The sequence below is a fragment of the Aptenodytes forsteri genome, unplaced genomic scaffold (assembly GCF_000699145.1).
Source record: "Aptenodytes forsteri isolate BGI_AS27 unplaced genomic scaffold, ASM69914v1 Scaffold349, whole genome shotgun sequence".
NCBI lineage: Eukaryota > Metazoa > Chordata > Aves > Sphenisciformes > Spheniscidae > Aptenodytes > Aptenodytes forsteri.
In genome coordinates, this window is record NW_008794452.1 from 2,125,332 (window position 1) to 2,151,665 (window position 26,334).

Genomic DNA, 26,334 nt, shown 5'->3' on the forward strand with positions numbered 1-26,334 from the left:
GCATCCCGGGGAGGGCGGGCAGCGCGGCGGCGGGACGGGCTGCGAGCGGAGGAAGAGCCGGGGGCAGCGTGTGTCTCACGGCGCGGGGCTGCTCCGGGGCGGGCACTCTTACTTGCGCGGCCGCCTTTCCCGCGTTTGCCGGGATGCCCGTGCCTGTTCGGGACCCGCTTCCTGACCTGCCCGGCAGCGGGACGGGGGTGCGAGGCACTGCCCTCCCTCCGCACCCGCGGCCCCGCCGGAGGGCTGCGGGTGGCTCGGGCATCCTTCTAGGAAACGGCGTCACGGCGAGAGCCGGCCCGGCCCGGGGTCCTGCCCCCCCCCCAGCTCCTCCGCCTCTGAGCACCTTCCCCCTCGCTGGTCCTGGCCCCTGTGCCCTGTCCCTGCGCTCCTCTGTCGGCGCCCTAGGTAGTAACTCTCGCGGAGGATGGCAAAGTAACCCTCCCCTAGCATTTCTGCGGCAGACATCCTCTCAGCCCCCCGCTCGGTTTCATGGGCGTTTCAGAAAGGATTTGGTGGGTTTTGTTCCTTTTGCAAGTTGCTTTTCAAAGCTCTTTCTCGCCTCAGCGCTGTCTTACATGCTTAGCTTTTCGAAGTTTGCAATCTGTTTTCCTTACTTCTATGCACATTTTCCACTTTTTGAAGAGTGCCTTTTGAGCTTCTGCTGAGTGGAAGGAAATGGAGTCTAACCACAGCAACCGTTTTGTTGGGCGTTTTGTTTTTTTTTTTTAAATCTCTTGTGAAAAGTGGTATGCAGGGTGCTTGTCTTTAAATAGTGTCCGCACCCCCGCATGCAAACATGTATCTGTTTCGCTCCTTAGTTTCTTCGTAACAGGCTTCCTCCTGTTAGTGCAGTTCCGCGTTTTGAATTAACACGCTGTTGCGAGGGAGGGAGGTTGTGCTGATTGCAGGTTTTTGTTTATAACTTGTTTTTGCAAGACCATTCAAGGTAAGCACAGGATAAAATGGCACATTAAAGCAAGGTCCAACCAAATCCACCACCCAAAGACTTGTGGCCCAACGAAGGGAGCCATTCTAGATTCAAAACTTTTCTATCAATGGTAACGTGCTGAAAATCACTAATACTTGGATATGCTTAAGGATAATGTTATTTGAAGTTAGAAAAAATAAAATAAATCGCACGCAAAACCCAGAAAACATTCAAAACATCTTGAAGCCCATACTGATGAATAAATATTCTCATAAGGGTTTCTTTATGAAAATCTTTTTTATTCCCCCACATTCTAGTTTTCCTAATGATCAGGTTAAAGTTTCAGTCTCTGCAATGGAAAGAACTAGCAGAGACTTTTAAAAATATGATCTTTAGATTTCTTTTTTTTTTTTTTTTTTTGACTTGTCACTATAGGTTGTATTCTTTGAGTACAGTAAGTAAAATTTTTTTAATAATAATAATCTTGGTCTAAGGGTTAGATCTCAGCTATGAAACTATGATGAAGTTCTTAATATCTTCCTTTTCCGTGCCTGGCTACAAGACAGCAAGAACAAACTGAACACCTGTGCAACAGGAAGGAGGGTGGCAAGATGAAGCTTTCACTGAAAGTGCACCAGTATCTCTGGAGTGGTACCCGCCGCTCCCAACTGCCTCGATGATCGTGTCTGGGGATTTAAACACAGCAGACCGATGGCATGTTGTTTGTGATGCTGGGTAAAGGGAAATTGTTAGTTTAATGAAAAGCTTACAGGATTCCATCAGGTCTCCTTGGGATTGTTTAGGGTAAATGGCTGTGTCTTATTTTAAGGTATACGTGGCTTGTCAGTCGATGCTTATTGTGCTTGTGGGAGCTGTGCCCGAGTATCATATAGACCAAGAAGGAATTCCAACGAGCAGAGCTGAGCTTGCCAAGCGTATCCATTTTGCAGACAACTTCACGTCTATAGTAACTGAGGCAAGTACTTCCGTCACGCCTAACCATTTCTTCTCTTCTTGGGATTGGTGCCACTAGCGCAGGACGTGGCGCTTGTAAAAGCTGAGCAGGGCTCAGTGTAATGTTTTGCTTTTGCTATTAAAATTATTGGAACCCACCCATCTGGCTTTTTATTTTATTATTATTTTTAAATCTGAAAGGATATGATTAAATTATTAGTTTCGCTTTTCCAGTGTAAATCTAATACTTACTAGTTTAGGTTAAACTTTATTTATTTTGTTCTCAGTGTTCTTTGCCTTCAGATGTTTTAGAAAGTCATTACTAATGAAGAATGTGCGTTTAACTACAGTTTGCAACTCTGGAATTCAGGATGCGCTCCTCCTAATGTCTGTTTTCTACCAAGAAAAGGTTCAATATGTCATGTCTGCACAATCTGCTGTGCATGTAAGCTTTACCATGAGTTGCGTTAGTTTCTCACAGAAGATACATCTTAAAGATTAAAACTAGTATGAAACTGAAACTCATGCACCACGTGTCTGGGTATCTTAAGGTGTGGTGAGAGTGGGAGATGGAACAGATTGGAGTTTGCTGAGTGGGACAGAAGCTTGACCCTTCGTCCTCACGCCTGGTGAATTCCATGCAAAAGGCTGTGTTCGCTTTTCGCTAGTCCCTGGGCTATAATCACTCAGGCAAGCGCGAGTGACCTAAGCATCGCTGCCAGTGCCAGAAAAAAGACTGCATGGGTGGCTTGCCTTGTAGCGTGAACTGTCAGAGTTCTGCTGATTGAATTCTCGGAGCGGTTGTCAGTAAACTCGTATAAGACAGGTTAGCACTTGGTGCAGCCGGTGCCAAATTTTTGCTTCCTTCCCATTATCCCAAATGTGACTGTGTAATGTTTCTCTTGGACAAATCTAGTGACTAGACTTAAGAAGGAATGATGCAATATTGGATCATATCCTCTGTCAGAAACAGATTTTTTTGATCAGCCTGTTTTCCAAGATCTCCCTTCGGTTTCAGACTCTCAGCAGGATGCGTGCTATGGGGTAGTGCTTAATTTATAATCAGAAATCAGCAAATTTTAACTAATACTGTGGTTTTAAATGCAGAAGTCAGTGTCCCTGTTTCCAAAATATGTAGTAATTCTCAAGACTCGTCGAAACAAATTTATGTTCCCATTCGTTTCAGTAACTTTATTGTAAGATTTTTTTTTTAATTATATTGTTAATAGTCTTTTCATGGAATCTTTAGATGCTGGCCAATGTTTTGCTGTATGCTAGCGGTCTAGTAACTAAATCAAACTGCCATGTGGATTTGAAGAGCTGAGAGGATGTCTGTTTTCGTGATAACAAAATTGGCAATGTTTTTGTTGGCAAGCTACAGTTAATTTTGACAAATATTTAACGGGTTCCTTTTGTGCAGATAAAGTAGATAGACGCATTCTTTTAAAAGTTACGTTCTTCACAGATTATTGTATCAGACTTGTTAAAATATGAGCATCTTCCAGTGACGCGCTAAGCAGCACAAGTAACAGTTTGCAAAAGCAATCTTTTCTCTTGTTCTGTCCTGAGAGAGGACGCTGCTTTTGTGAAGTTTATTTCCTTTATTTTGGTGACGGAGCTTAAACTGTAAATATTTTCAGTTCTGTTCTGGTTTGGCAGGGCACTGTTCTGCTCTGGAGCTCAGCAAAACTTCAGAGCAGCTCTTCAGTTCTGCTTCAAGAACTAATCATTGTGATTAATTTTGGCATTACTAAGACTTTGTAAATAATAGGTCAGGCTTGGTTCACGGAAAATACAGTTGTTAGAACTGCTTCTTGGTCTGGCATCAACTCAGTCCCCTGCCTTATTTAACAAGTGGTTATGCTTAGGGAAGTGAGTTCAGGAAAGTCTCGCGTTTGGTGTAGAAATGGTCCTTTACCTTTGAGAAGTTGATTTTTACAACCATATCCAGGAGCATAAAGTTGTGTTGTCTCTTGTATCAGCTTAAAACACTCTGCAGACGAGGACTGGGAGTTTGAAATTTGTACGCTGTGGAGTCCTAGCACAGAGAAGGAGGACTTATGCCAGCAGTGCTCTGTGCCTTGGAGAGCACATGCTGTGATATTTTTAGACTTGAAGTTTCCTGAGGACTCGTGCCCAGGAATATTTCATTGTTGAAGTCTCCTCAGAAAGTTAAGAAACCATAAGTTTCGGGGCTACGCCTTTATCCAATGTAATAGGGTAGAATCTACTACCCAGCGGGGTATAGTAGAAACCAGCTGCAAATGCTGCTGCACAGGAGTTTGACCTTCCCAGAGCATCCAAAAGTCCCCCAAAACTCTGAAGTGCTGGAACACGGGGTACACTGGACTAAAGAAGGCGTCCTGTCAACACGTTAAATCTTGTCCTGCTCCCGCACCCTGCGTCTTGCAGGCTGCTGGATGGGTGGAGCACAGGTAACTGGTGGGTTGCTGGGTGGATGGAGCCATGTCTTCTCTGTGCTTTGCCACTATGTGAGTTCGGATTGAGTAAAAGCATATGTTTCTTTTAATTATAGCAAATTCCTAATATTCTTTGGGGATCTGTATTCATTCAAGGCAGACACTTCAGGGCTGAGGTCCTAGTATGCTGTATTGGATTTTGGTCACAGGTCTCTTCCCTTAGGCTTTTTTTTAAAAAAAAAACCCAACCCTTCTACTTCTTAAAAAAAGCAAATGGGATTAGGATCGTTCCTGCTTTCCCCAAAGGACATACTACATGTCATTTAAAAAGTCAGTATGACAGTCATCCATTTTTTTGAAAAAAAGCAAATGGGATTAGGATCGTTCCTGCTTTCCCCAAAGGACATACTACATGTCATTTAAAAAGTCAGTATGACAGTCATCCATTTTTTTGAAAGTAAATTTTCCAGTAAATACACTGGGAATGATTTGAAATACTCAAATAATGATTAAATATTTCTTTGGCTAAAGCTTTGCATTGAATTAGTGAAATTATTTTCCTGGAAAATCACTGAGGATTTTCTGATTGCCGTTCTTTCCCAAGTTCATGATGTCAGCAACACTTGTAATCTCAACACTGCACTGCATTTTTCAGAGTGTTGATTCTCCTCCTTTGTAGCAGGGGGGCTGCACAAGCTGTCTGTGTGCCTCGCCCCGTCAGGAAACACTGTAAGTTTCATTCCGATTTCAACCCACTGTCAGTGCATTTTCTTATCTTCTGACAATTTTTGACTATGCTGCCTCAGTTTAGCTTTTGGATGAGGTAGAAAGTACATTTTATAAAGAAAGCCATCATTTGTTTCTAACTTCTGTTTGATTATAAATGCACGTGCACAATAAGATACTAAACTACAATGAGTACTCAATAAGTAGGTCTTAGAGTTTTTACGAAACAAGGACATCTTTCCATAATCCCTTCCTGCTTCTCTTCAACAGTTCAAGGTGTGTACAAGGAGGAAGGGCACCGGGGATTACTCATGGTTCAGGAAGCGTAGCTGCACAGCGTTAATTCTCTACGTACTGCAATAGTCAACATGCTTTATTCTTCTTAATGAACAATTTTTATTACCTGTTCATTGAAATAGCTAAGCTTGTTCAATGTTGAAATGGCTAAGCTGTTAACAACTCAGACTTTCCGTGTTTTAGTAACTTAAGATAAGTTGCCTTGTCAAAGCTTGGGAATTGGAGTGCAACTAATTATACTTATCAAGTTGAAAGCTTGTAATATATTATAATGAAATTTCTTGGGGGAGAGAAAGTAGAGATGTGAGAGTCGGTTAGGAAAAAAAAATGACTACTGTTGGCTTACCTATCAAACTTTGAACAAAACTTTAATTGGCTATAAAGCAAGAAGTGGGAAATGGCAAGAGAATAATTCTCATAGATTTTTATTATTTTTGAAGAAGCTAGCAACTTGGTGTTAATACTTTTAACAGTAAGGAGATTTTTTTTTTTGACAGTGGTACCTAATCGAACAAGAAGCCTACAAAGTGAGCCTTGCGTCATCTCTATTTTTTGCTGGATTGCTTATTGGAAATATCACATTTGGCCCTTTGTCAGATAAACTGGGCAGGAAACCAGTGTATATCTCAGGTAAGATTGTTAAAAGGTTTTTCTTAAGCATTTTACATGGATAACAGCATCTCTCTTTTTTCTACCTGTGGGCCACCCTGCCCGGAGGCTGCCCTTGGGCCACCCTGCTGCGTCAATGTTATGGAGCCAAAGATGCGTATAAGTGTTTCGCTAAGAGTAGGGCAGCACTAAAATTCGTTAGTATGAGTGTGCTGGGCAGCATAGTGGTCACTGGAATATCAATGGGAGATGAAAAGTAACCTGGTTTTGCTACGACTATCGCTATTTGAGCACAGTGTTCCACACATCGCCTGACCATATTGTCTCCAATAAAAATAATTCGCTTTTTGAGGAGGAAGGAGGCGGGGGAGAATGATTTACCTAAACATCTTTAGAGTGGGTAACTCATGTCCTGGCGTTTTGTTTTCCAGCTGTGTTTGCTGCCAAAGGGTCTTTTTGTTTAATGATAAAATTGTCTCAAGGAAACATCACCTTTGGCATTGCAGACCTCAAGTGTGTGACTTGAAGATGATTGTAATTTTCATATGGTGTCACTTCAGAAAGCCAAATGTGAGAGGTTAGAGGCAAGAGTACTGTAGACTACTCATTACAGTCAGTAACTAACTGTGCTCCCTGCCTTTCTTCTGAGTTCAAGCTGCATAGCATAAGTACTAATTACATTTTATTCTCTCTCTACAGGTCTATTTTTTGATGTCGTTTTTGGGTATGTCACAGCGTTAGCTCCAAATTATGACACATTTGCAGTTTCACGTTTTTTTGTTGGAATTGTGAATGGTGGAACGGCTCTTGTGTCTTTTGTCCTAACCCAAGAATATGTAGGAAAATCATTTTGGTCATTTACAGGTGGGATTTGGGAATATTTAATCACTATTACTGTGCCACGTATTGTTCTGACTATCAACACCTTACATTTTAAATTCTTACGTTTGTACCAAGTAAAGTCAGTTTGTAGCATAAGTCAAATAAGTGTGATGTGATTCATCCAAGTTCTAATTTCTGTGGGAAAGGTGCCTGAATAAGGAAGATGGGATTGAGTTTGATAAACGGCAAAACCGAGGTTTTAAAATTGGTACATTGATTCCTAAAATTACCCAACTTGTACGCTGCATTACAGTAAAAAAAAAAAAAAAAAATGTTTTGGCAGATCCTGCCAACTTCTGAACGATGCTGTATGGCATCTTGAAGGTATTCTTGAAAGTGTTCTTTGAAGTTTCCCTGCGCCATAAAATGACTTAGTGCCTGGATAGTGTTTTTTCCACTGCTGAATGTGCTGACCATCCAGTATTTTTAAATGTCCTTTTTTGTATGTCACTGCCAAGACTTAAAATAAATTTAACACTTGCACGTCAATCTGTTGTAAAGCTGGAGTAGCTCAGACTGTAACGCCTTTTTGGCTAGTGCAACACGGGGAAAAACTTGGTCCAAATGCTGACTTGCTGAGGCTGTGAGCATATTTCTCTCTCCCTCATTTCTTCAGTTACTTCATTCTGCTGTTTTTCTTGTTTCCTCTCTGGACTCCTGGGGATGTGTGAGACAGTTGTGGTTTAGTTATAGTTTTCCACTTAATTTTTTTTTTAAAGTACTGAATTCTCTTCTTCTCACGGGTTCACTTTTTTGACTCGTGCCCTCTCTCTCTCCCACCCCTGCTTCCCCCTTGCCCTGTTGTCTATCTCTGCTCTTCCCAGCCTTTCTCCCTGCAGGGCCAGCCTCCTGATGGACCGAAGAGATAGTCCGTTTCCTGCTGCTTGTTGCTCTAGGTGCTTTATTCTAGTTCTGCTCAGCTGTTGAGAAAGAGGTGCTGAACAACTGATCAGGGGCTGAAGGAGAGGGAGCTGCTGGATGCAGCTCAGCAGTGTTAAAGAAGCTCTCCTAGGTGTCGGCTGTGAGCTAGGCTTTGTGGGCGATAGCTGAGAGTTTCTGGGTTCGTACAAGATCTCCTGTGTTAGTCTGCAGAGCGTTTGTTGTTAGGCTTTTGGAGTTCAAGTTGACCCCATATTTTTAACATTTTTATTTATGCTTGTTCATCAGAAGTCTGCTGTAATAAACCTCTGGCTTGCAGCTGTTTTTGTACTGAACTCAGTCCTTGTACTTTTATAACTTCCAATTTCTGTTCCAGCCTGCCACTTCTATTCAAGATTACCTTAATAGACCTAAATAAATCACTCACTCTCAACACTTCCCCTTCCTGTCCTCAGGTTTTCTCCTTAGTCTGTAGGTTCCTGTTCGTTTCTTGCTCTCTCCTATGTGCCACCCTTTATTTTTGAAAGGGGAAACATCTCCCCGCCCCCATTATACAAAGCTATTCTTTATTGGGATTGCATAAAATACTTAAGCCATCTGGTTCACAAGTGCCCTAAAGATGCCTCATCAAATTGCTATTTTATTTAGGTATATCATGGGATAAGAATTTCAGGCTTCTGCTTAAGAATTTTTTTTTTCTTTTGCCAATGGTTTCTGTAGTCACCGTTTTGGCCTTGTATTTTCAGGTTCGTTAACTAATTTGACATTTGCAGTTGGCATTGCTGTTTATGCTTTACTGGGTTACTGTGTAAGAGAATGGCGCTACCTTGCCTTGGTATCGAATACTCCAGGAGTCATCTTCCTTCTTCTTTCTTTGTAAGTGGTTCACGTGCATTATAATGATAAGAAAAAATATGCAGCAATTTCACAGTTACTTTTTCTTGTCATCGTTCAAGAGCGTGGTATAAACAAGAATGATGTTTTTCTGATGGTTTTTGTGAACCAAACGAGAAAAATCACATTGTGAAGGAAGAAGCAGTTTTAAACGAAGCAGAAGGTCAGGGTTGCCCAGAAGACAAGCTTGTGCTTCTGCATGCTGTTACAGTTGTGGTGGCCAGTGTTGCAAAGAGCAGCTGTGTGCTAGCTGTCCAATAAAACTCAATTACAAATCTGCTTGGGGAAGGGAAGGCCTGCCAGAAGCTGCGAGCTGGAGCGTCAGCCGGGAACACTGCCTTCTGCCAAGGAAGGGCTGCAGCACTTGAGAAGTTTTGGAAGTGATCCTAGAGGGATTTTAGTGTTTCTGTTCGTGAGACACATGCATGCAAAGGGAAATAAGTAAGAGCACTTGGACTTGCCTTTTTAGCATGATACGCTATGTATCTGATTGCATTTGAAGTCCCTTGTGTCTGTCCCTCGCACTATTGTGCTTGGGTGCTCCTATTTAGAATTCCTACGTGGACATTATCATAAAAATGATTATGAAATGCATCAGTATTTAAGGAATTAAAAGTGCTAGCTTTATCTGGCCTGCATTGTTACAAAATATCCTTTTAACATATCAAGTAATACACCTTGTATACTTCTGATCACTAGTTAAAGCTATAGAAGAAATAAAAGAATTAGTGTAGTAGGTTGTCTATACATTAATACAGGGAATGTCTAGCACACAGCATAGAAAAAACCCTCTTCTGATTTTTATTTAAATTTTTTAAATTTCAATTATTTTTCTTAGATAGATCTGCTTTTGAAATAAGTTCTGTTAAAGAATACAACAAAAAAACCCGCACCCCACCCCTCTTCATGTAGTCAAGGAAAAGAAAGCCTCTGGGCTGAGGAAAGAAGTTCTGCATAACAGATTTTCCTCTACGGTGTTCTGTTTCTGATGGAAAATCCCCCAAATACTCAAAATATTTGGATCCTCTGAAGTAATGAAAGTTTGGTTTGGTTGTAGGATCTCTGTTACGAGTACCAGAGAAAATAAAGGTTCGGTTAAAAATATTCTGTTCTTTTTTTTATGGCTCGTATAAAAGCAGCAGCACACTCTACAACCTGAAAAAACCAGGACTCATGAACTGAAGTTGTAGCAAGCAATGATATTCTGATTATACTTGGGAACAAGAGATTTAAAACTTAAGTGGGCAGTGATGGGCTGGTACTGGAGCCCGACAAGTAATTCCCCAGTAAGGTTTCTTTCCTCTTCTCTCCACTCCAACTCAGAGCCCTTCCCATAATAGAGAAGCTTGAAATAAACTTTGTGAAAACAAAGTTTTGTCCGGGCTGTTCAGATAATTGGGATTTGAGATGCTTCCTGGATAACGCTAGTGTAGCGTTTCCGAAGAAGTCAGTCCAGCAGAAGTCAAGATTCAGATTTAACTCCTCTAACGTGACTGAGTGCTTTGTCAAGCATCTCCAACAATCCTTCTGTAAGGTTAACTGTATTATTATCGGATTATGTGGAATTTAATATGCAGAGCAGTGCAAATAGAATGCTTTTCTCTGAATTTTGTGTTGGTACTTTTTTTAAGTATTGATCTGCAAGATGGAAAGATTGACTTTAGTGCTGTGTTCATAGGAATGAACTTGTCATCGTTGATTTTCTGTTCTTTCCTGTTAGTATGCTCCCAGAATCACCACGATGGCTGTATTCCCAAGGGAAAACGGCAGAAGCTGAAGATGTGTTGCAATATATTGCTTTTGGTAATGGAAAAGAGAGATTAAATCTAAAATTACAACCAAGTGCGGGAACTTTGAGAAAGGATGAATTGGCACCTGGTATCCTAAACTTAGTAAAACACCCAGTCCTTCGGTGGCAAACCATCATACTGATGTACATCTGGTATGTAATAACAAGACGCTGAGATGCTGTGAATGAGTCAGACATGAGGAAACAATTACGATTTTCATCCTTTTCTCTTAAAAATTCTGTCCTCAAAAACTAAATCGTAAATTTGTCAGTTGATGGCAGACAACAATAATCTAAAATGATGTGTTGTAAAGTTGATGCTTCATTATTATTGCTGTTGCGTTTTATTTTCAGTGTGTTACTTAGAAACTGCTTCAAAACCTACTAAGAAATAATCTGGTGAGAACATAATATTTACACTGAGTGAAATGAGAAGCTGAAGCAGAAATTACCGACAGGATATGTATTTCAACCAGTCTTAGGACGAAAAGGACCACATGGATTAGACAACGGTAGAGATCTGGAGTAAGAATAAGCGTTAAGAGCCCAAAAGCACATTACACATGTTCAGTGGAGGAAAACTGTGGGCAAGATAAAATACAGATTGCATAGATTTATATTAGGTGCTGTCTTGAAAAGTGGTACAACTTGGAAAAAAAAATCACCCCGAAGCACAGGAGGGTGTAACATAATATATTAGCAATAAATGGCAGTGCGGAGGGAGCCCCTGGGGTGGGGAGGGTGTTGGGTTGGCTGTTACAGCAGCAGCTGTTGCAAGTTGGCTGGAGCTAAAGTCTGTTGGAGGAACAGCTCTTTTCCAAAATGCCAAGAACAAGTTTTCCCTTTAAAGTTCAACATCATTTGAGACGATTGTCAGGATGTAGATGAGAAAAAGCAGTAGTTTGTACGGGGTAGGCAGAGATGTGCAGGACGCGGGAGAAGCAGCAGGAACATCTTTGCTAAGTAGGAGCTTTCCAGAAGCATCTTAGACTCTTAAGTTGCTGGTAGGTAAATACGAGTAATTACGGTGATGAGAAATGACATAAAGGCGTTCTTACCTTCTGCAAGAAGAGGTCGCAGCACTGTTTTTCTGTCTCAGACCCTGTTAAGATGCAGTGCACGGAGCTGTTGGAGTGGTGTCACAGCGGTTGTCACCCAGCTCCTTCTGCTGTTGCTCAGGAGCCTTTAGCACCACCCTCAGCTGTGACTGACAGAGGACATGCTTCTCCCTGTGTCGGGCAAAACTTTCCTTTCCTTTTCTACATCGCTTGGCCCAGATTCTTCTTGGACAGCAAGGGAGCAACTAGGGAATAGGCAAAATGTCTTTGTAGTATCTGGTGGCCTTTCCAACCCAGTGTTGTGTTTTGTGGGGCTTAGTTCTTTCCAAGGAAAGTGATAATAGGTTTGTTGGGGAGGCCTTCCCTAGGTTTGGGGAAGACACTCTGTGTTAAGCAATGGATGTACATATAATTTTCTTTCATAGGATTGCTTTGCAACAGTTAAGCATCGGCTGCTTACAGTTAAGCTTACTAGAGTTGCTAAATAACCTAGGAAAAAACCCAAGCTAATAGAAAATTCCGAAAGTTATGCTGTGCGTATATATGAGCACTTGTTTTCTTTCAAGAAGTTACTTTGTTTAATTAAATAGGAACTATTCTCTTTGCCTTGTTTTCCTTTGAGGGGAAATAAGAGTTCTCTTCCTAGCATGTAACTCAATATAGCTAATCCATAACTCGGCATAATTTACCTTTTAAATACTTTCTTAGCCCTAAAGACTAGTTATGTTAGTAATATAACTTTTATGGTTATTTTTAGGTATGTCTGCAGCTTTGTGTACTATGGTCTAACTTTAAATGCTGGTGAATTAAGAGGAAATCTGTATTTAAATGTGGCTCTTTCTGGTCTTGTAGAAGTTCCAGCATTTCCTCTCTGCATGTTTTTTATTGAGAAATCCTGGTAAGAAAAACTTGTTTCCTAGTTTTCTGCATATGTTTGTAGATAACTTAGAAAAATATTAACATTTTTCTCAGTAAGATACTTCACTGTTTTTCTAAACACTGTTGATTCTTTGGGGATTTACTCCGCTGCAGGGGTTTCTGCAGTTGATACAGAAATGGGACTCCGATTTTCTACCTCTTCTCTTTTTTAGTTTTGTTCATCTTTTGAATTACTCAAGAAATAGGCTTTTCAATTATTAATGTTTCTAAAAAAGTTTGGTCTTTATGGAAAAAATATGAGTAGCCTAGTTATTTAAGTATCTATAGCTTATATATTTCTCTTAGATATTTCATTCAGAATGACTTGTTTTTGTACTGCCTACCAACTGCAGTTGAAAGCGGTTTTCAGCATTGTTCATTTTTACTTAAGCTTTTTGAAGAGAACATTGAAGTGAGAGCCGTTCAGTTTTCGTTAAAGCATGAATGATCGATGTCCATGTATTTTAATACTTTTCAGTGTATTTGGAGGCCGTCCTTTATGTGGGTACTTATTTCCAAAGGCTGAACAGTCTGGCAACCCAGAGCTACTCAGGGTTTCACGTAACCTTTGGTTTGAGTATCTTTGTAATGATGCTTTGGTCTCACTGTCTATCCTGTCATCTTCTCTTCTTTTTTAAAACACTAGGCAGTAGAAATAGCCTTTGCTTATTTCCATGTGTATACTATTAGAAAAGCATACAAAATAGTTTTGCTGTGTGCCATAACTGCATATATTTATGCAAACTTGTAAAAGAGAAATACAGATTAGGAAGCATTAGAATTACATTTTCTTGACCAATATTAATTTGATCTTTGTGTGTATGCACAGGGCCCATTGCCTTGCTCAGTACGGAGAAGAAAAAAGTCTGTGAGTTCTTGTTTTTGAAGTAGATGGGTTCTTCTCAAGGCTACAAATTCAATAGCTTAAAAATCAAAACTTGGCTAGAAATAGGAAAGCTTTTGTGGGGGGACTTCAGTACACAGAACTAGGGAAACAATGCAAGATTTGAAGCACTTACAGTGCAGTACAGTAGATTTGTAACTGTTGTAACTGTTATTAATGCTCCTGTGTACTTTGGTTGGTATTTTGCAGACAAATTCAAAAAATACTGAAGGACTTTGTTTCCATCTTTACCTGGGTGCTTTTTTCCTTCTAGGTCTGGAAGACGTAAAACTATGACATGTTTTCTGATATTTGCAGGATTTGCCTGTATATTTACCATGTTCTTACCAACAAATGCTGGTAAGTATGTACTGCGGCTAAAGTAGATGTTTGTTAATTCAGATAAAAGCTGACAAAACAACGAGTATTTTGTGACCGAGTATATCAGGCCTAAAGCCCTATCCATTTATACCTCTCTCTTTCTCTGTCTCTTCCTTCCGGGGCTGGTCAGGGAGCCACGGTCTTGTTCATATTGCTTTTAACTTCTTGCTGGCATAACTTGACCCTGTTAATTGACGTAAGTTTGGCTGCAAGCCCTTGGCTCTTTGAAGGTCAGACCAAGCTATCGCATTCTGTCTCAAATACTGACACTGCATTAACTGCAGTTTACCTTAAAATACTGGATTTAATAGCCAGACTGCAGTGCAACGTAATGTTAGTTTGACTGGATCTTGACAGTGTGAGATGCCAAGCTTAATTTTACATTTGTTTTGGTGGCATGTAATATTTATAGAAATAGGAACCGAGGTTTTCCTGAATTAGAAGCTTAATTAATCATTAAAAAACCCAAACCACTAAAGCTTTAAAAAACTATATTTTGTATTTGAAAATTAGAAATGGAAGTCAGAATTGCAATATGGAAGGCGTAGGGATGGCAAGAAACTTGCTGCCTTTCTCAATCTCATGCTGTGTATCGCTGCCCTATGCAGTTGTGAGGACAGTTCACGGTAACAGTGGAGTATCATCACGTATATTTCTCATCTCAAAAGATGTGTTTTTTCTAACATTGTCAGTGACATTCACATATGTTTGGTTTTGTATTTTCACTTTTCTTTCCATTTCAAATACAGTTTTGCTGTACTAATGTTTATTTTAGCTACTGAAAACTTATGCCTGTATGACACTAACAAATAGAAGTGGCCGCTCTCTGCTTGTATTTTCTTTAATATTGCTTCAGTAGAAATGTTTTAGCTTTAACAGTGTTTTGACCCAGGAGCACCAGCGATGTGATTACAAGGTAGCCTTCTGTAGGTTGTGTTTATCCTTAACAGTTATAAATGCTGTCTGGCATCCATTTCAAATTGCTCTCAGGAAAGTCTCAGGAAGAAAAACAGAGAGAGAAAAAATATCCCATAATCCTATTTGCCATGCTTGTGTTAATTCAAGTCCTCAGATGCTTTGTTGCTCCTTTTATTGAGACTGTTTCTTCCTTTGTTCCAACAAGTTTGCTTTTTCTGCTTCTTTTTATATATTTTAAAACAAAATGAAAGAAAAGCAGTAGTGACTAATCAGGATAGGGTAATAATTCCTGAAGAGTTGCTAAATTTCAGGAAATCTTCTGCCTTTTCCAGTTGAGTTGACTTTAATCCCATTAAAACGTCTTACTTTCCACTGTGGTAAGAGTAAAGCTGGTTCTTGGCCCAGAGTGATCTGTGTCAGTTAAGTAGAAGGAAATGCAGCTTCAAGCATGATGAAGATGAGCCACTTGCTGGATGAAATGAGGGTTGTTGCATCTCTAATCTGACCCTCCTGTTACTAAGGAGAACACTTCTTACGTTTGTCTAAGTCTGCATTCTTCGGAGTGACTGACAAGAGCCTTGACTTTTATTGCAAGGGATTTAAGATTTTAATGAGATATTAGGCACTTGCCTCTCATGTCTGTAACCTTCACTCGATTTCTAAACAACTCTGCTAACTTGTGAATGAGAATCTGGTCCAAGTCATCTCCCCTGTGGAATAAGCCAAGAACATTTCCGTTATTAAAGATGTGTACTGAATTTGAGGCTAAAAACCTCTCAATGGTTAAGTAAAAACTGATACATCCCTCAGCTCCCTCTTTCCTTATCACTTAGAACTCATCAGTTAATTTGTGTGAGTATGAGATTGGAAGATGGTGAGGGAGAGTGGCAGTGGAGGGGGAATGGAGCTGTAATGTTCTTTTTTTTCAAAAGCTGCTGTAAAGCACAAAGACATCTTCTGCCTTTTGTATCTGCTTTATACTATAGCAAGCAAAGGAGACTTTATTTTAATTGTCTCAGCTTTTGTTAATGTTGGGTATTTCCTTTTGTTGAGAACTAACCTTTCTTGGTGGATATCTTTTCTGAAGTAAATTTAGAGACTCCTTTAGTTTCAAAAGTACTGTTTAAGTGAACTTTTACTTATGAAGACGACAGCCAGAAGGTGAATCTACATAACAGCACTGCAAATGAGACTCTTGATGGCAGTGATGGCATCAAAACTTGTTTAAGAGCTTCTAGAACAGGAGTTACATCAGCACTATTTGTTATCATTTTGCCCTGGTTTACTTCCCTAAATTCAAAAGATCAATTAATGGAACATTATTCCTTATCAGTAAAACTCAAATGCATGAATTTAGTAAGAATTTACAACTTTGTCTTTTACCAAAATTTGAAACAGGTGCCCTGACTGTACTGTTTCAGGCAGAACTGTGTGTAGACTGCTGCTACTGGACGTTCAGGTGAAAGGGTGTCAGACAAAATGTAATAGAAGTGTTAAAGATGCGGCATGGACATGCTTGGCTGGACCTAGCGAATGACCTATAAATGGTCAAAGAATCCTCGTAGGAGAAAGTGCGTTCCTGCTTAATGGTGTTACATTTTATATATGTAAAGAAAATAATGGACTGTTCTGCAAGAATTGCTGAAAATATGTTCCAAGACTCTGAGGAAAATATAATGACTATATCTGGACTTGCTTACACAAGGAAGCTGGTGTGCAGTGAATTTCCAGCGTGCTTGAAATCCCACAGTAATTCCCCATATGGCCAGCCTTCAGCCTCCCCTGAGGGAGGGAACCTGGAGAAGACAGTGCTCTTAAATTCACTCCTGAGCTTCTGAGTGCTAATTTCTCTGTCTAGACAGACTCTTTCTTCTGTTCTGACAGTAAGACCAAAACTTCCCAAGTGCACTAATGCTAAATTTCTAGTATGCGGATGTGCAATGTTCCATTTGTCGCCCTGGGAGAAAAACAGCAAGTTTTAAAACACATTGCAGAATTACAAATCTCTTCATCGCTTCGTGTTTGGTTGGTGGAGGCAGAGGAAGGTCCCAGTTTTCTGATGGCACCCAGCAGGCCTCTGAGGACCAGGTTCGCACCTTTGCATCTGGCAACTGTATGTAATATTCCAGTTCTTACCGAGCAAAAGGAGAACTCGGATGAAAATATTGCATCTGTTTTGCATTCATGCAATACAGAAATAACTGCAAAAATGCATCACGCTTAAAGAAATTAAATCAAGTTTCTGGATTTCAGTTTACATACAAATGAATTTCTGCTTCAGCTGAAATGTAATCTGACTTGATCAGAAGAATAGAACTGAAAATATTCAACAGCAAAATTAAAAGCAATTGAGAAGCAATCAAATTTTCCCATTACTTAACCAACATAATTTGATCCAAACAGAAACATGCTGAACTCAGTGTTGAGGAAGAGAACCTGAAATACAGCTAATTAAAGCATTCGTTCTTTTTTCCATGCTTTAAGAAATGTATTAAGTTCTCTTTTTATTAAAATGGATGGTGCTAACATAACCATATCCAAAATCAGGATAACAAAAGCCAGGTTTCTTTTGGACTTTAAAAGAACCACACTTCAGTTCAGCCAACTAAAGACTGTCTGTTAGTAAACCGGGCTGCATTGGCATTTGTTCCTTCCAATTACAGAGCTGCTGCATTTTAAGTCCCAACAGGATGTCCTTGGGGAGCAAATAAGCTGTTGAGGTGAATCAAGTTTTATGGTTTTAATCTAATAAATTAGTCAAGGAGGTTGTATTGTCTGTTTGTGCTCGTCAAAAGATGTTACCTGGTAAGGTATTCTGACTGCAGAGCTGGAAGCGTTATCTCTTCCTTCTAGAGCTGTGATAGTTTTACACTTTCCCCCCCAAATGGGGCAGATTTTCTTGGTCCTAAATATAATTTTATGTATCTACTCTTATGCTAGCTCTTAGAATGGTTGGGAAGAACTGAGATAATTGCTTTTGTGCTTGTAGTTGAAAAACATATAGATGAAACATTGTTTTTGCGTGCCAGTCTCTTTTAAAGAGGACTGGATGTTTTCAACATTGTGTAAAAAGAGTAAGAAAACAGACTATTTATGCTTACAGCTTATTTTTTCTTTCCTGAAAGGTCTGCTCCTCAGTCCCACATTGTTAGCTTTGTGTGGAAAAATGATGGTCAGCGCCGCTTTCAACATCGTGTATATTTATACATCTGAACTATACCCAACAGTACTGAGGTAATTTAACAGAGCTTCTGGGTAAATGAAAATAGTCTTCACGCACAGCAATACCGATTGCTGGTGTGCTTTAATATTTATCTGTAATTATTTTTACCTGAAATATCAGTATGAGTTCTTTCTGTAACTAAGGCAGCTTGCCAGGGCTTGAAAGGGCTTCTCCTATTAGTCCCATTTTTTGCACCAATGCACTTTCCTGGGCTGTTTGTGGCAACTTCCACTACGTCTGAATCCAGAATAAAAATATGAAAACCAGCTTCTTACACTGCAACGCTAGGTGCCATATGTCTCATTTCTACTATTGATTTTGGGAGTAAAATTACAGGCTGCAAAACCAAACATAATGATGCAATGGAAGTGTATGCTAACTTAATTATAAATACAGACTATGCAGTAAGGACTATTTACAGTCTTTCTGTATACTTATATATCCCATATGATTATGTTTGCCTCCTGAAAAAACAGGTGCTTTTCTATATCTTTGTTATTTAATTAAATATTCATGCTGCAACTAATTTTAATAGTTTCTATACGACAGTAATTTGCTTTACACCATTTAATTCATGAACAAGTGGGCTAAAACCTTAGTTTATTTTTCATAGTTCTTGCCAACGCTTTGTGAGGTTACGCTCTATCATGTCCCAAGATAAACCTGAGATAGGAAAATATAATACCACACGGTCCTCTTCTTCTCAGCCCCCATCTTGGTTCCACGTGGTTTTCTGAATGGTACTCAAAGTAGGTATTCAGAATTTGAGCCATATTGCACTAGTTGCTCAAAAACAGCAACTACAAAACTACCGCAAAAATTGAGCCCTCTTTTGAGAGAGCGGGAACATTGAAAGCTGACGTGGAGTAGGAAGGCGTCCTGGCTGGTAGATGTGTCCTGTAGCACCGTAGAGGTAATCAAGATGGTGACATAAATCACCCAATTCCAGGACACTGAGGGCTTTGGGGAAGAAGAATAAACGTGTGGGTGACGCCTTGGATTGGCTTTTTTTTTCTTTTGAGGTTCAATTTTCTTTAGAGGTTCAATTTCCCATATGTATGGAGGCATAAAAGCTAGACTGTGAGTGCAGTTTTTGCAATAAAACTTGTGAGGATGGAGGTGGATTGACTGTTCTATATACTTAGATATATATACTTCTACATATATATATATTTATATTTCTAGATACTTAGCTTGTGATTCTTGGCAAAGGTTTAGGTTTAATATGCAAGTCCCAAGCACGCTGACTGAAATTGGGTGTGGGGGTTTGTTTACATTCTATCTGTCCAAACTTTCATGTTCTTTAAGGTCTCTTTTTCTAGTGGGTGATTTTTGTTTTCTGTTTTCCTGTCCGCTCTGCTTTTCTGGAGTTGAGAATCAAGAGAATTAATTCTGAAAATGTTTTAATTTCTCAGCTTTTCCTTGTTTCACAGCGTTCTCATGTTTCATGTTACTCTGTCTTCCGAAGTCCCACTGATGTGTGGGGCCAAGTATGTGACAGCTCATACCTAGCAGGAATTACAGTAGTGTCTCAGTGTGTTTGAAACTGTTTGTTTTTAGGAAGATTTAAAAAAAAAATAAAATTAATCGGGTAAAGTGCTACTTCATTTGAGAATCTGCACTAATATTCTGGCACAAAAGTAACTATATGTGTCAAAGATACAGACCGCCAGTGGAGAAAATGTACGAGCAAAGGCAGTTTAGAAAATTAGCAACTTCATTAGACAACTCGTGATTAATAATATGGCAAACTATTACATTAAACCATTTGAAAATTCCTCACGTGACAATTTATGCATTTAATTTGTTTGATATCTCTCTGGCACTTTAATTGCAAATATTATGGTTTATGCAAGAAAATTAGTGATGGGCAAGTGTTTACTTTAAAGCAAAGCATCAGCACCATCTGGTGGTCTTTGCAAAGCTTTGTGGTGATCCTGGCATTGCTCTGACAGCGGAGCTTAGGCATGCCATGTGATGAGACAGCTACCGTTCAAAGGCAGTGGCGAGGAGGCGGAATAAACTTTTTTCCTTTTTTTTTTTCCCAGTGGGATGTTTTGCAGAAAAATTAAATGTCTTCAGTATAACTGCTCCTTATTTAAACCTACTTAGGACTTTAAGCACGAGGACTGTTAAGCATATTTTTTTAAGTTAATTGGTACATGGAGGAATGACAAATACACCTCGTGCTAGAAATGGGGAGGTGCTGCAAGCTGGAGAGTGTGTGCGTGCTTTGGGCTTTTTTCCTTTTTGACATGTCTTTAAAGTACCCGCTGGGGAACAAAAAAGTTAAAAATAGAAAACCTCACTACTGTTGGATTTTGGACAAAAAGGAAGGTTGTCTTTGGAAACAAAATGTAATCATAGCTCTAGTAATAAAGATGTAAAACTCATGTTTTCTTCATGAGAAAATGGTTGGAAAACGATGGCATCCTTGTGTGGGATGGGTGGAATCAGAGTGGGGCCATTGGACTGTCTAGGATCACATTGGAAAGCTTATTTGCCTATTTTCACATTGGGGAAACTGTTGTATTTTTGCTTATGTCAGTGGTGGTATATAAGTTTGGACTTCTTTAAAATACTTGCCCTTTTGGTCTCTGGCTTTCTTTGCAAGGAACTCTCCATAATTCCTTCTGTTGAACAACAATCCTTGGTGAGCATTAGTGAAACTTGAGAGCTGCCAGTGCCAGCAGCAGAGAAACTTTTGCATTTGCGCAGGGCTGTACCCCACTCACCGGGCAGTGCTGGGCAAGCAGCGCAGCCAGAGGAGTGCCACACGGCATGTGTAATTTGCCAGGCAGCTGCAGCGGGACTAATTGGCTTGAGCAAAGCCCCAGGCTGATGCGATAACCCTGGTTGTAGAGCTATTTTGGCTGGCATTAGCTCAGCGCTGTGCTCCGTGGGATGGTAGGAGCATGTGCAGTCAGTCAGGTTTAGTAGGTCTTCTAGTGAGCGTGGTAAAACTGGGGCAGTAAGGTAAGACAGGCGGTGTGTGGTCAGCTATCGTCAGTGCAGCACCTGAAGAATACTTACTAATAGTTCTTGGGTGATAATCCGTTTTTCCTCTTGGACACCATGACATCGTTCTGCATAACCCGAACTCTGTTGAATTCTGAATTAAAGATTTCATAAAGTCTTTCAACAACTGCTTTCATTTTGCATTGGAATTGAAATGACGCAATTTGCATTTAGGATCACCTTTTGCCCTTCTCCCTCTCGGCAGAAAAAAAGAAGCCAGCAAACCTCTGGATATGGACAGGCTTAGGGTCTGTGGGAAGGATGCTTCTCAATGAATGGTTCACACACAGACTGGTGTCTCTCATCTGCTCAGGGATTTTGTTGACAGGGGAGGTGCTTGGCCTCGTCTTGTGGGGTCTGGGTCGATGTTGCCTCAATGTGAGGAAGCGTGGGTTGCTATTTTCCTTTTCCCAAGAGGACCTGATGAGAGAAATGGTTGCTTTGTCTGTTTATTTTTACACCGAAGTCACTGGCTTCTCATCAGCTCCTTCCATCATCTGTTTCCCTTAACCTGTGCAAAGGGCCATTAGGAAGGGACGTGCAGGCGGGTGGTTTTGGTATACTAGCGACCCATGTCACCTCTCTGCTTGTCATCTTTAAACCTGTCACTGTCTTCCTGTCTTTGGAGGAAGAAAAGGAAACAGGGTGAGCAGGAGCAGCTCAGCTCAGTGGTGTGACTGAGGATGATGATGAATGAGAGGAAGCAACCGAGAGACGTAGGGAGAAGAACAGCCACCATGAGCTGGTTCTTGCTGTCTCACTGATGACTGGTGCCAACGTCAGTCTCTGAAGGGGCTGTTAAGTACCATATTTAGGAGTGACACAGAGATGGAAGATTTTTGCATTTGAGCAGGAAATGAAGGACTTTGAGGATTTTTGTAACTTTCTTTGAAGAGGATCCTGCTGTTCTAACCCATGCTTTGATTATCACAGTCTAGATGAGATTGTTTTAAACTTGTCTGAAAATTGAAGGGAGGGCAGAATTCAGCAGCCCCTCTACTGACACATCTGGCCCGATGTTTTCAAGTTTCACACTGGCAAATAGTTATTTTCTGTTTGGAGGTAAGCACTGACTTTTCATCTGTGCAACCTGAGGTGGCAGAAGAGAGGCCGCTGACGACGGCCTGAGCTGGAGATAGCGTTCAGGATCTTCTGTCTGAAGATCCTGCCTGCCAAATTTTGAAATCATTCCCCATCCAGCACAGGGATGTCCAATTAAATTGCCCTATATGGCAGGTTGGAAAACCTCTCTCTTTGTTCAAAGTTTTGTGAAGGGTTGCACAACAGGGTGGTTTTGCTAGGGTTTGAAAGGGTGTGATTTACCTTGCTAGCAGCTAGTTGTAGAAAATCTTTGGAGTAAGTGCTGGAGGTCTTCAAAGATTGATTTTTTTTTTTTTTTTAAATAAAGACTATTGATAACTTCAAAAAAAGTGTAAGTTGGTTCCGACAGTGCCACCACATGTTCATGCATGATTCAGTTGTGTATTCCGAAACTACAAATCTTTCATCCTTTGTTTGAAACAGAAATGCTGGCTTGGGTGTCTGTTCCATGTCTTGCAGATTTGGGGGCATTTTGGCTCCATTTGTGCCATCTATGGTAAGATTATTTTCTACTTTTTATGTAACTCTCTCAAAAGCACTTTGCTGATTTTGGTACCACATATGCCTATATTCCTTGAAAAAAAATTGTTTTTATGAAAAATTAAATTATGTTCACTCAATTTCAAGAATTAATGAACAAGATGTTTAAAAATACCTAGTATTTTATCCTCTTTGTGGAAATAACCTAATGTTCTGTGTTGTGTTAATATTTCATCTATTAGTGAAATGATTGTCATGTAATGCATTTGGTACTGCTAAGGCTCACTCAGTATCTGAGTTTTTAGGCATGTAAACAAAGTTTTCATATGAAGCTGTTTCTGTGAAATGACTTTTATTGGGTTTCTTTGTTCTACCAGTGTATGGATAATTGCACAAATTGCTGGAGTGAAAAGTTGTAGTCTTTTGGTTTTGACTGCAGTTCATATGGATCGTATATTTTAAGAGCAGGAAACAATGCTGGGTTTTTACTATGGATTTTTAATTTTAGAAATCTCTTAGTCCTTCTGTACCGTTCGTGGTGTTTGGAATCAGTGGACTGTCAGCGGGATTCCTGACTCTCCTTCTGCCAGAAACACTAAATAAGCCAATTGCTGAGAGCATTGAAGATCTCCAGAGTCCCAAATACCAAGTGCTTAAAAACGAAGAGACAGAGTAATTTTTTTTTTTTTTTACTGTAGCTTTGCATTATTTTCCCCCTATCTTATGCGAACCATGATTTAATGCATACTGCTTAGATTGTGCATGAAGTTTTTAAAGCCATCTTTCTCTCGCTTTCGGTGGAGATTAAATTGATTCTTTGTTTGGCTCTTAAAGATGAAAAGGCTAACAGCTTTCATCTGTATGTATTAAATTATACGCAAATTAATACTATTTTGTTTCCTTAAAGGAAAACAAATTTTAGAAAGGCAGCCTAAAATAACCAGGGACAATACATTCAGCAACATTCCTGTGCTTTTACGGCAAAACAACTAGGCATATTTTTCATATATTGGATTGTGCCTTTTTGTCATGTTTTGTAGTGGAACATAATCCAAAATTAATATGTATCTGAGGAATTGTTTTATCCTTCATTAGTCTCTTGGGTTAGAGCCATTTAAAGTGTTTTCCTGTTGTTGATATGCACTAAATAGAACTTTTGAAGTGGGAAATGAAAGTTTTGTTTGTTTCAACAGGTAATAGAATAGAAAATGTGAAGTATGTTCCCTAAGGTTGGGAATGGCTTACCAGAGAATTAGTTTTAAAGGGGGGGGTTTAAATTCCTATGGGAAAGGAATTGTTAGTTGAGAGCTAAGCAGGCTTAGTGTAGATATAAAAGAATATATGATGTTCTTACGTTTTTCTTGATATCCTAGCTTGTTAATCATCTGGTAATCAGTTTAATCACACTACACACGCTATTATGCTTTCTTTTTATGTCTAATACATAGTAATACTGCATTCAGTTGAAATGAAAAAAAAAAGAAGAATTTTTGAGCTTTTTGAATACCGTTTCGCTTCTAATTTTTAAACGATCAATGAATTCTGGTTTTCACATTTAATATTAACCTATAAAATAGGACAAGAAATATAAGACATGTAAACTGCTTTTCAATGATCATTTTTCTTCTGTCTGACAGGCAAACCAGTTAGAAGAAAACACTTAAGTTTCAGAAGGCCTGTCTGTGGTGGAAAATGAAGCCTCCATTGAGAAGGTGCTGTAACACTTGAAGGGCAGAGTCTCGCTGTCTGTATCTGACAGGAAATGTTGGAGGACTCATGTATAATGCTGTTTGTAGCATGTTGAACAGTTTTATGTGGAGACAAATTGAGAAGATGGAAGAAGTTGATCAAAGCTTGTGAGAAAAGAGGTGACAAATCTGTGCATTAATTTAATGACTTAACAAAAGCATACTTTGGATGTTTGGACTTCTCTACGGCTTCTTAAAATGAAGTATTAATTTATTTTACAAAACGTAATTGCTAGCTTCAGATTAAGCTATAATGTTGTAATTGAAGTGGTGTGTATCATTTAAAATTTAGATGGCCTTATATATTCAGGCAAGCTGTAATCCTGAAAAGTGACAGCATCTTGTATATGCTAATTTTCTCTACAGGGTTTTTTGCCTCTAAATTACGCTATACCTCACAGTGTGAAGAGACCAGAGATTTTTATGGGTTGTTGGCCTTAGTATGTCTAGCATAAGAAACCTGAACAGGAGATCTGAAAGGAGAAAAAATGGATTTTATTGTGGGAATAAGTAATTTTTTAATACAGTTGTACATGAAAAGATACGTAAAGTTAAAAATAATACTATATTGGAAAAATCATGTCAGGCCTTTAAGAGATGCGTTTAAAGGAGAGGATGAGTAACCTTTTAGAGAAAGGTTATTAAGTTCTAGCTGTACATGTGCAACTAGAAATTACTGAACATGAGTCATATATTGTATATGCAATAATAGGTAATCCAATACAATTCACCTATGAATTGGAAATTCTTCCTGTGAGGGGGGTGTGTGTGTGGTTAACAGTTAATATATTTATGTTGGAATAGATGCATCACAAATGTTACAGTTTTTCGATGGCCAACACAATTTTGTTATTAAAAAGAAAATTATTTAACATCTGTACTATGAGTGCTGCTTTTTCCAGGATGTTTGCCCAGGCTTTTTGAAGAATACTTGTATCACTTTGATTTTGGCCCTTTATCTAACGCATCTGATAGGAAAAGGTTACTGAAAGGCCTCTGTATTTTGAGCAAGTTCCGTAGTTAAATAATAGTTCTGCAAATGAACACGTGCCCATGCAAGTGTGTGTGCACTTATACAAACACACACGTGCACACATAAGTACGTGCAGGTTGCTCTGCCTGGATGCCTCAGTGAAATCTGTGCTGAGTCCATGCGTGCTTTACAAATAGCCTGATCAGGTCCCCAAGAGATGAAAATCAATTGGCAATCAGAACAACATTTAGATAATGTTGACATACGGGTGGATTGCATGTGTGTTTACTTAACCTATGGGGCTGAAGCTTGATGACGAACAGCCTATAGAATATGCTGCTAACTTTTATCTTCTGATCATTTATTTATTCATCATTTTTGTAATGTTTCACTTTTGTAAGGATTAGAATTGAGTTTGTGATATTTTTTTTTTCCTGAATAATATTAATGCCTTCCATTGCATTAACATTTATAACCATAGTGACTGATTATACCTCTTCAAAGGATAATTGGGTCAGCAGGGATATGGTAAAGACTGAGTTTTGTTACTGTTGACTTCAATTTTTTTATTACAAGAAGTAAAATTTAATAATAAATAGAATGATATAAAGTTGTATTCCCAAAGCAGAGACAAGACTCTGGAACAGGAGGATCATAAAGGTACCATTATGTAGTGGGAGTCTGTTTCTCTCTCCTGCCACATGTTATCAGGCTGTATCAGTGCATTTTTCCACTGCCTTTTATTCCACATTATGTGAAAAACAGGAAACAAAGATCATTTACATTTTGAACATGCTTATTTCTGCTTTATTTGTCCTGGAATTAATGAATTCTTTGCCTGGGGTGACTTCTGTGAATTTGGTGGATTGATGACCAGAAAGCTGTGTGTCCCGAAAAGAAGTTAATGATCTTTTCAGCAGCCCTGGCATGACACATAGTACCTGCAGCTCTTTTTATGAGTGTAGGCCAGTATGGAAGCTGGTTTGGTAGCTCGTCTCCAAGATCCAAAAGAGAATATGGATAGAAACATGGACTTCCATTTTTGCTTCTTATCTTTTCAATTCAATTTAACACCTTGTTTGCCTTTTTAAGTTTACTTTATATATCATAGAATCATAGAATCATTAAGGTTGGACACGACCTCTAAGATCATCGAGTCCAACCGTCAACCCAACACCACCATGCCCACTAAACCATGTCCCTAAGTGCCTCATCTACACGTCTTTTAAATACCTCCAGGGATGGGGACTCAACC

The 26,334-nt window shown here is 39.5% G+C and overlaps 1 protein-coding gene across 1 annotated transcript; it reads left to right on the top strand.

Annotated features, from left to right (window-relative positions):
* Positions 1-1,763: 1,763 nt before the first annotated feature.
* On the top strand, positions 1,764-24,071 carry LOC103908228 (solute carrier family 22 member 15-like). Its single transcript, XM_019474923.1, has 11 exons — positions 1,764-1,904; positions 5,823-5,955; positions 6,634-6,798; positions 8,442-8,571; positions 10,310-10,531; positions 12,194-12,334; positions 13,512-13,597; positions 17,662-17,770; positions 22,302-22,374; positions 22,867-23,030; positions 23,996-24,071. The coding sequence occupies exons 1-11, from the start codon at positions 1,779-1,781 to the stop codon at positions 24,006-24,008; spliced, it is 1,362 nt and encodes a 453-aa protein (XP_019330468.1). The 5' UTR covers positions 1,764-1,778; the 3' UTR covers positions 24,009-24,071.
* The last annotated feature ends 2,263 nt before the right edge of the window (positions 24,072-26,334 follow it).